General features: G+C 52.2%; 1 protein-coding gene across 1 annotated transcript in view; it reads left to right on the top strand.

Annotated features, from left to right (window-relative positions):
* Gpi (glucose-6-phosphate isomerase) overlaps positions 1-9939 on the top strand; it is a 29550-nt gene that overhangs the window by 12008 nt on the left and 7603 nt on the right. The window contains exons 7-9 of the mRNA XM_005368436.3: positions 326-397; positions 1254-1298; positions 3559-3612. Of these exons, the coding sequence (XP_005368493.1) occupies positions 326-397; positions 1254-1298; positions 3559-3612 (171 nt within the window). The remainder of the gene's footprint in view (positions 1-325; positions 398-1253; positions 1299-3558; positions 3613-9939) is intronic.

A 9939-nucleotide genomic window follows, 5' to 3' on the forward strand; every position in this document is an offset into this window, starting at 1 on the left:
CAGTGCACTGACGGTGTGTTTGCAGATGCCTGTAGTCAGTGCACTGACGGTGTGTTTGCGGATGCCTGTAGTCAGTGCACTGACGGTGTGTTTGCGGATGCCTGTAGTCAGTGCACTGACGGGCGGATGCCTGTAGTCAGTGCACTGACAGTGTGTTTGCAGATGCCTGTAGTCAGTGCACTGACGGTGTGTTTGCAGATGCCTGTAGTCAGTGCACTGACGGTGTGTTTGCAGATGCCTATAGTCTTGCTGATTTGCTGAGCAGTCTCCGGTGTGGCCTTGCTGTCGACCCTGAACTGGGCTGACTGCTCACGATCTCTTGCAGACCTTCACCACCCAGGAGACCATTACTAATGCAGAGACAGCGAAGGAGTGGTTTCTCATGTCGGCCAAGGATGTGAGTGGGCAGTGGGGTGGGTGTCCTGCTGGTGGGGGGCGCGGTGTGTATTCAGAGTTCTCCCCAGATGAGGTTGGTGGGGGGGTGCAGTGCCTGTCCTATGTTCCTTCTCCTCCTGCGTTCCCCTCCCTCCCTCAATAGCCCTCTCTCCTAAGGGTGGCAGCAGGAGTCAGCCTTTTTGACTTTTTTATTTATAGCTTTGTTTTTTTTTGCCCCAAGCACAAGCAGAACCTGCTCTAACCGGCCAAGAGCCCCTTTTCTTTTTCATTCATTTTATTCATTTTCAATAGTTTCCATACTGTGACTGAAGATCCTTCTTTTTTTTTTTCTTTCTTTCTTGTGGGGAAGGGGTTTGAGACATGGTTTCTCTGTAGCTTTGGAGCCTGTCCTGGACCTTGCTCTGTAGACCAGGCTAGCCTCCAACTCGGAGATCCTCCTGCCTCTGCCTCCTGAGTGCTGGGATTAAAGGTGTGCACCACACCACTGCCCAGCCGGGGATGCTTTCTTTAAGTTCCTGGCCCTTTAGATCATCTCTGCTCCCAGGGACCACATTTTACATCGGTGGAATCATTTACTCCTTGGCTGTGTGTGTATGGGCAGGCTGGTCTGTGGACCTTAAACAACTTTTTTGTTGTTTGTTGGTTTGTGCAGGAGCTTGCTGTGTAGTACAGACAGCTCTTGAACTCCTGAGTGTTGGGATTGCAGTCACGTTCCACCAGTGTTCCTGCCCTCTTGACCTTGACCTTTTGTGGGTTCCTCTAACATCCTCAGGACCTAAGTGAGAGGACAGTCAATCCCGGTAGGATCAGGCTTTCTCCACCCTGGGTTTGCTATAATGTGCTTCTGTCTCTTGTAGCCATCCGCAGTTGCAAAGCACTTTGTGGCCCTGTCTACGAACACAGTAAGTGTCCCTGTGGCGTCCTGCGTGCCCTCGTGGGGAAGCCCAGTTCCTGATTCAGGGCCGCATCATGGCTGGGTTTGCTGCATAGGTGGCTCACTGAGAGTCAGTGGGATCCTGAGGTCCTCACCCATCTCCCAGGCCAGACTGATACACATGAGCACCCCAGCCCTCGGCACCCTCAAATGTGTCTCTCCCCATATGTCTTCTCACTAAAGCTGTTAGGCCTGGTAAATTGATGTGCTTTTTGGTTTTTTTGTTGCTTTTTTTTTAAAAAAAAAAAAAACTTATTTGATTTTATGTGTATGAGTGTTTTGCATGTATGTCTGTGCATTGCATGCATGCCAGGTGCCCACAGAAGTCAGAAAAAAGGCATTAGTTTTCTAGAACTATAGTTGGGGTTGGTTGTGACCCACCCTACTGGGAATTGAACCTGGGTCCTCTATAAGAACAAGTGCTCGTAGCCGGGCGATGGTGGCGCACGCCTTTAATCCCAACACTCGGGAGGCAGAGGCAGGTGGATCTCTGTGAGTTCGAGACCAGCCTGGTCTACAGAGCTAGTTCCAGGACAGGCTCCAAAGCCACAGAGAAACCCTGTCTCGAAAAACCAAAAAAAAAAAGAACAAGTGCTCTTAACCACTGAACCATCTTGCCAGTTCTGGGTGTAATTTTTTTTTTTTTTTTTTTTTTTCCTGAGACAAGGTTTCTCTGTGAAATAGTTTTGCTGTCCTGGAACTCACTATGTAGACCAGGCTGGCCTCGAACTCAGAGATCTGCCTGCCTCTGCCTCTTGACTGCTGGAATTAAAGGTGTGAGCTCCCACTGCCAATGTTTTGGTTTTTCAAGACAAGGTGTCTCGGAGTAACAGCCCTAGCTGTCCTGGAACCAGCTATGTAGACCAGGCTGGCTTTGAACTCACAAATATCCGCCTGCCTCTGCCTCTTCAGTGCTGGGATTAAAGGCACGTACCACCATCGCCTGTCTGTAATTTTTTTTAATTTTTTTATTGAGTGTGTGTGTGTCTGTACATGGTGTGTATGTATGGCCACACATGTTACAGTGGAGGTCAGAGGATAACTTGTGGAGTGTCCTGCATTTTCTATGTGGGTTCTTGGGATCAGACTCAGATCTCCAGGCTTATACAGTGAGCCATCTTGCTAACCATGGAGACGAACTTTTTTGACAGGGCTTGACTGGATGGCCTCACTCACAGAGCTCCACCTACCTCTGCTTCCTGAGAGCTGGAATTAATGTATCATTTGCTGCATTGCCTGGCATGACTTTTTTTTTATATGATTCATTTTATGGTTGATTATGTGTATGTGTGTGTATTGTGTGTTTTGGGGGGCATGGATATGAGTGTGCATGACGTAAGGATTACCTCAAAGAGGGCTTTGGAACAGGACTTACAGTTGGTTATGAGCTGTGTTAAGAGCCAAGCTCGGGTCTAATGCTAAAGCAGTATGTGCTCCTGACTGCTGCCACAAGTCTCTTGGGCGCCCCCAGGTGTGGCCTTTTGTTCCTGCCAAGGATTATGTGAGGTGGTGCTAATGGAATTAGAGCCAGCTCTGCTGGCTCACAGTTGATCTGACCTTGAGCCTGTATGAGGTAGGGGACACTCAGCAAGGCTCTATGCTGCGGCACCTGCCACCTTGAGCCCTGCCGTGTGGCGGTGCAGCAGCTGGGAACTGCGAACCTCACCTGGGTCCTTCTGACCATCCTTTGCCACTTCTCCTAACCACTTCAGCCTCCACTAGTGCCAAGAGGGCAGGGGACCAGGCAGAAGTCTGAAGGCTGCTAACCAGCACCTTGTCTGACCTCAGCCTGCAGGGCTCACACTGTCGGTGGACAGCTCCTCTAAGGAGCTATGTGGGGCAGCCGGCTTTGGCTGCCTGAGGGCCTCAGCACCAGAGAACAAGACTGGTCTCCTTAGGGAACCCTCAGGTGGCATCAGCTTCAAAGGGGAAAGGCTAGGTAGTGGTCCAGGCTTCATTGCCTAGCCTGGGGGATGACCTCTGGGTCTGAGTTCCTGATGTTGAGGGCAGGGTGTGGGGGATGGTTCCCTGATGTCTCTGGTTCTTAGACACCAAGAGGCGGTGGTCTAGTGCAAGGCCCCTGGCGTGTTGGAGGTGAGCTGGCTTGGTGTCTGCCCCTCCCTGGGAAGAAGGTGGCGCCTGGCTGGCACCGTGTCTCGTCTCCTGCACCTCCTGCTCTTGTCTCTCTAACAGATGCTTCCTGATCTCTCTCCTTTTGTGCTTTCCAGACCAAAGTGAAGGAGTTCGGAATTGACCCTCAAAACATGTTCGAGTTCTGGGATGTAAGTAAGGCCCTTCCTGTGCTGTGTGCTTGGCGTGTCCTTAGCCGAGTCCTGGCCGTTGAGCCGACCGGAGGGCCTGTGAGGTCAGGTCAGCATTTCTTGAGCACTTGCTGCATGTCTTGTCACTTTGGGAAAGGCAGAGAGGCCCTCGGGAGGCTCCCAGCCCAGAGGGAGAAGCGATACTCTCCTGGTCGCCTTCCAGCAGCACCCACTGTGAGGTAACCAGAGCTACCTCTGCCCTCTTGATTAGCCGAGGTGAGTTATTCTCAGGCATGACCTTTCTCCAGGCTGTGGCGGCGGCAGTCTGTAAAGGCCAAAGGGCAGGGCGAGGCAGGTCCTGGGACCTGGTAGTGTGGGGAGAGACCCACTGGAGACTGCAGGAGCAGTTGGAGTGGGTGGCGGGGAGGTGTCAGGGAGGAGACATTAGACCTGGGATCTAGGCATGCCAAGCCAGGGCAGCTTGCACAGCAAACTCCCACTTCAAATGGTAGAGCTGCATGCAGGTCACGTGGTAGGACTCACCGGGAGGCAGACTTGACTGGGAACTGGCCTGGCAGCTTGCCCAAGCACAGCAGGCTGTGGGGAAGGCTGTGAAAGTTTGAGTGCAGGGCTCCTGTGGGTACAGAGGGTGCTCTGAGGGTGTGGTGGCTGTGGTCGGGCAGAGGCGCACTCTCTAACACGTGTCCGGCGTCCACCTGAGAAGGTTCACTCTTTGGGACATCTCCCTGCCTTTTTCTTGGTGGCATCATTGGCCAGTGGGTATCTTTGTTTTGAAAGTTCTAAAACACCCTTTTCTTTGAATAAATAAAAGTTTGTGTTTAGCGCCTAGGATCTGCACATACTAAACCAGCTGCTACCACTGAGCTGCTGCCCATCCCCATTCAAATGATTTTTGAGAGGGTCTCTATGTAGCCAGTGCTAACTTGTAACTCATCATGTAGCTCAGGCTAGCCTTGAATTTGTGATCCTCTTGGCCTTAGCCTCCCAAGTGCTTAGATTATAGGCATGTGCAGCCACAGTTGGCCGAAGAGCTTTTGCCTACCCATCTCTAGGGGAGAATGAAGCTCCATGTCCCAGCCATCTACTGTGCATGGGTTACTCGTGTCTAGATGGGACCAGCTGTGCACCGTCCTGGACACACATCCTGTGGTTCAGATGAGGAACCCCTTTGGGACACTGCGGCTTCTAACGAATGCTGCCTGCCTGATAAGGGAGGAGGGGCCCTACCCCTACCTCCTTAGGCTTTGGCACCTGGGCACATGGTGGCAAGGGAGGAGGGGTGTCCCCTGCTTGCCGCTGCCCAGTGTATAGAAAGTTGATGGAATGTGACAGAGAAGGCTGAATCTTGCAGGCAAGGTCGAAGAGTGGCAGTTAGGTGTAGGGAGCAGGAGTCCAGGGCCAGCATTGACGGCAGTGGAGACCTCGTGGATCAGGCCACACATAGCCAATACCCCCCGCAGCATGAGAAGGGATGTCGGTAGATACTGCTGAATGGAGATGATGTCTGAGGAGCCCCGGAGGAGGGCTGTGTGAAGAGTCTGGAGTTAGTCTCTCGGGTGAGATGGAGAGACAGCAGGTCAGGCAGCGGAGGGCAGCACTTCCTGCAAGGCCAGGGTGCAGTACAGGTATGTGTGAATGATGAGGCTCAGTCCGCCTAGCGTGTCTGACATCTGGACCCGGCGGAGGTAAGCTGGTGAGCTGTAAAGTCTCGGGGTCCCAGCTCCATTCCAGCTTCAGAGAACTAATTTTGCCATCTGAGGCTTGACGTTTGCAAGCGCTCTCTCCTCAGGTATGTATGATGGGGTCTGTAAGGTGTGTACGCTGTCACTGCGAAGGTCTGAATGGGGGTGAGGACAGGTACGGATGGGATTAGAGAGGACATGCTGGGACAAAGAACAGTGTAAGTGTAGCTGTGACATCAGCTAGGTATGGGGCCACATCTCTGTAATCCCAGGAGGCTGAGACAGAAGGATCACAAGTTCAGCCTGGGCTACATAGTGAGTTCTGGGCCAGCCTGAGCTATGTAGTGAGACTTTGTTTTAAACCACCAATATATATATATATATACACACATACATATATATGTATATGTATGTATTTCTAACAATGGAGATCGGAAGTCAAGGTCATGTGACCTTGGCCGAGCTGTGTAGGAAGAGGGCTTGATTGTCCCAGACATACACACATTAGGGTCTCTGGTAGCTTCTGAAAAGTGAGGGTTGGAGAGTAGTTAACTGAGTGCTCAGGTGAGGTGAACCCAGGTTCTCAGCATCCTGGCCAGCCCTTCCGCTCTTTGGGTGTGTCGGGTGTGGTGTGAGAAGAGCAAGAGTGGAGAGATGGTAGAAGTGAAGCCTGGGGCGGCTGGCCAGGTCAAACACAGGCAGGGACGCTGAGGACCTGTGTCTTTAAGGTGCACCTTGAGAGACTCGTGAAACATAAAGGTGGGGGGACCTGCTTCTTCACAGAGAATGTGCTAGCTTAAGGCCCGAGTCGAACGCTGGCAGCAGGAAACTCTGAGATTGGCAGGTAGCATCTGTGTGTGGTCGAGTCTATTAGATGCGATCTCATGGCTGAGGTCTCAGGAGTCGGAATTGGACAAAAGTGTGTGACTGCCAGGCTAGACACATGGAGGTAGAACTGACTTGGTCGAGTATGGACATTGAAGCTAAAGGTGCAGAGGAGGGAAACAGAGTCCAGGCCCTGGGGTCAGCCCCCAGGATCACAGGAAATGGGAGGAAGGCAGAAGCAGATGGAGCTGAGTCTCCCGAACAGGCCCCGAAGTGCTGCGATTGAAGCCAGGCCTGACTGTAATTAGGTGACATTCAAACAGTTCTGGTAGTACTCAGGTAGGTGGGCTAGGCCATCCATCCAGAAGGCACTGAAGCCAGACCCTTGCGGGTGTGCGCAGTAAGACTTTCAGGGGAGGTTGCTAAGAGATGGGTTTGTACGCCCTGGTCTCTCAGGTAAGGTAAGAGGCAGCTGAGGTCAGGCCCAGGCTGGGATTCCAAGTCTGCTGGCCTTGGCCAAGCACAGTGGGAGTTTTTGTGTGACATAGTCTGCAGAGCCGGCAGAGGTAGGTTGATGCAGTTAGTCTTTAAATCCTTCCTTGGGTCGGACAAGTCGAGCAAAATAGGCAGAGGCCATCTGTCAGGTGAGGCCTCATAGGCAAAGAATTGGATGTTTGGGATGCTGGGGAAACGAAGTAAGGTAAGGTGGGGGTACAGGTGTCTGAGTGGAGAACGGAGGAGGTATGACGTGAGAGGATGTGGCATGAGTGAGTGGGTGTGGCATGATGGGGTGCCTCTGTTTCCCGGGTGTGGTCACGCTCAATATGTGAAGCTTCATTTGGTAAGGTTGAATGTGGCCAGGCACAGCGATGTGGAGATCGGTTTCTTGGGTAAGGTCCGTGGAGTGTTTACCTTGAATCTTTGGGTCTGATGAGAGTGACATTAACACGTGAGCGGACAGGGTTCTTCGGTGAGAGTCTGTGGAGCCCCAGGGTCGCAGAACTGGCTGTGTCGCGGAGACAGGTAGAGCTGGCCTATCAGGTTGGATGCAGTGTGAGGATCAGGGTCAGGTAAGCGGACTTCGTTCATTAGGCACCGTATGAGGAGGATTCAGAATCAGGTAGACAGAGATGTGGGGCAAGGACTCAGGATCAGAACTGGCCGGTCGGGCATGGTCTGAAAAACCTAGAATCTCATATAGGTAAGTGGAGTTGGCCCATCTGCTGTGTGCTCCAACGCGCAGAGGTATGTTTTGCTGACCTTCCACATATGTCTGGTGAGTCGTGGTCAACATCCTGATAGATAGCCATGACCTGCCAAGGACATTCTGAGAAGCCGGGATGCATACTGTACTCCTGGGCAGAGCTGGTCTCCTAGAACTCGCTCTATAGACCAGGCTGACCTCGAACTCACAGAGCTCCGCCTGCCTCTGTCTCCCGAGTGCTGGGATTAAAGGCATGCGCTGATGCACCTGGCCTGACAGTTACAGGTTAGAAGTGTGGGAATTAAAGCTGAACGCAGGTAAGCGACCTTGGCTTATCATTCGTGTTCTGGAGGGCCAGGGTCAGAGGCAGGCCGTTGGTGGTCTGCCAGATGGAGACTGAGACCTGAGTTGAACACAGGTAGGTAGAGCTGGCCTTTTCTAGAGCTGGATTCAAAGGTTGGAGTTACACCTGGGCCTTTGTGGAGAAGCCAGAGAAGCATGGTCAAGGCTCGGAATAGGGGCTATCCAGGTTTGAGAAGCTAGGGCCAGACTCAGGTAGAGATGGCCTGTTTCATATGCTCTGGAGAGGTGGGCTCAAATACTGGCAGGTGGAACTGGCCAGGTGTTGTCTGAAGATCGAAGGGCCCAGCACAGGTAGGTAGACCTGGCCAGGAAGTGAGATCAGGAGAGCCAACATCAGACTACGAGGAAGGAAATTTGGGGCTGGGGAGATGGCTCAGCGGTTAAGAGCACTTGCTGCTTTTCCAGAGGACCTGAGTTCAGTTCCCAGCACCCACATGGTGGCTCACAACCATCTGTAATGAGATTTGGTGCCCTCCTGGCCTGCAGGTATACATGCAGACATAATCAATTAAATCTTTAAGTTAAAGATTTAATGGAACTTAAATGGAAACTTTGTCCCACTAAGAAGAAGCCTCCTTGAGCACAGGTGGGCCCAGCATTGCCTGTGTCAGGAGTTCAGGTTGAACCTGGGTAGGTAGGGGTGAGTTGTTCTCAGAAGATTCCGTTAAAGGTAGGTATACCAGGCCTGCAGAGCCACGGCCCAGCTCATGCTGGTTGGCGTGGCCTCTCAGGTCAGACACACAACACTGGCCCGTAAAGGAGACAAAGTGCTGTAGGCCTTGCAGGGCATCTGCAAACCCTGATTTAAACATAAGTAGATACGGTCCTCTCAGCAAGGACTTTGAAACCAGAGATAGATATGCCTGGGGCCTACACTGAGGGAAGACAGGAAAGGAAGAAAACAGCCAGTTATATAATATGTGTGTGTAGGATTCGGCCTAGAGGTGGGGTGCACCAAGCCAGCCCTGCTGCCTGACCACAGTCTGGGGATCTGTAGCCAGGCCCAAGTGTATGCTTTTGGCTTTGTCATTGTTGTGTGGTCTGAGTTGCCCTAGGGATACAAATGGGACAATTATGAGGGCTCAGAGGTTTGGGTCAGACCCTGCTTGGCATTGCGAGGCTCCCCGAGAAATGAAATCTGACCTTGTTTCTCTGAGCCGAGGTCAGAAGCCAAACTTGTCAGCGCCAGGGCTGCTGACCACTAGGGACGATCTCAGAGCCCGTGTCTTGCCTAACGGGCCCGCGGGATGGTTGCTGTCGCGAGGCTCTGCCTAAACCTGGATCCTTAAGTCTTTGCGTTCCTCCTGTGTGAACTTCCTCGTCAGCCCTCTGCAGCCCGGGGTCCAACCTCAGGCTTCTTGGGGTCTCCTGTCTTCATGTGTGCCTCTCTCTCAGTCTGCTACCCCCCCACTCAGCTTTGTCGTTCGCACCCCACTTCACCTGCACACTGCTGTGCTTCCTCCCAGCCTGTCTCCTCAGGCCTGCATAAGACATCTAATGTATGTATGGTCCAGCACCTCTCTTGTGCAGCTCGTGGGGTGCTAGTCCTGCGTCAGCCTGAGAGATCTAAGAAAGGAAGTTGTTCCTATGGTTTCCTGTGAGTTTTAATTCTCATGTAAAAGGCTGTTCCTGACACAGGACTCTGGTGTATGCTACTCCTGAATGCTTCTCTGGATGTCACGTGGTTATACTTCAGCTCCAGACTCTATATAAAAAGTTTCTCTCGGGCTGGAGAGATGGCTCAGTGGTTAAGAGCACTGACTGCTCTTCCAGAGGTCCTGAGTTCAATTCCCATCAACCCCATGGGTGATTCACAACCATCTGTACTGAGATGTCTGAGACTCTGAGTGTGTGAGGAGACATGGTAGGTGGGGGTTTAGTCACTGTCCTGTCTGGACAAAGGCTCTGAGTGTATCAGTGACCAAGATGATACGGTAGGTACGGGCCCGAGATTCTGGATCTGTCAGCGTATGTGACGACAGGGTAGGTAGAGGTATGAGTTCTGCTGTGAGTTTTGGTCTGAGGTTTGGGGTCTGTTGGTGACCAAAGAGACAGGGTAAATATGAAAATGAGGTGGATCCGTCAATAACCTAGGAGACAATAGATAGGGGTGAATTAGTGGGGCAGGGTAGGCACAGGTATGAGGTTCCAGGTCTGTCAGTAGCTGAGGAGAAAGGGTAGGCACAGGTATGAGGTTCTGGTCTGCCGATATCTGAAGGGGCAGGGTATGTACAGGTATGGGGCTCTGGTCTG

This window comes from Microtus ochrogaster, unplaced genomic scaffold (genome assembly GCF_000317375.1).
Source record: "Microtus ochrogaster isolate Prairie Vole_2 unplaced genomic scaffold, MicOch1.0 UNK32, whole genome shotgun sequence".
Classification (NCBI taxonomy): Eukaryota; Metazoa; Chordata; class Mammalia; order Rodentia; family Cricetidae; genus Microtus; species Microtus ochrogaster.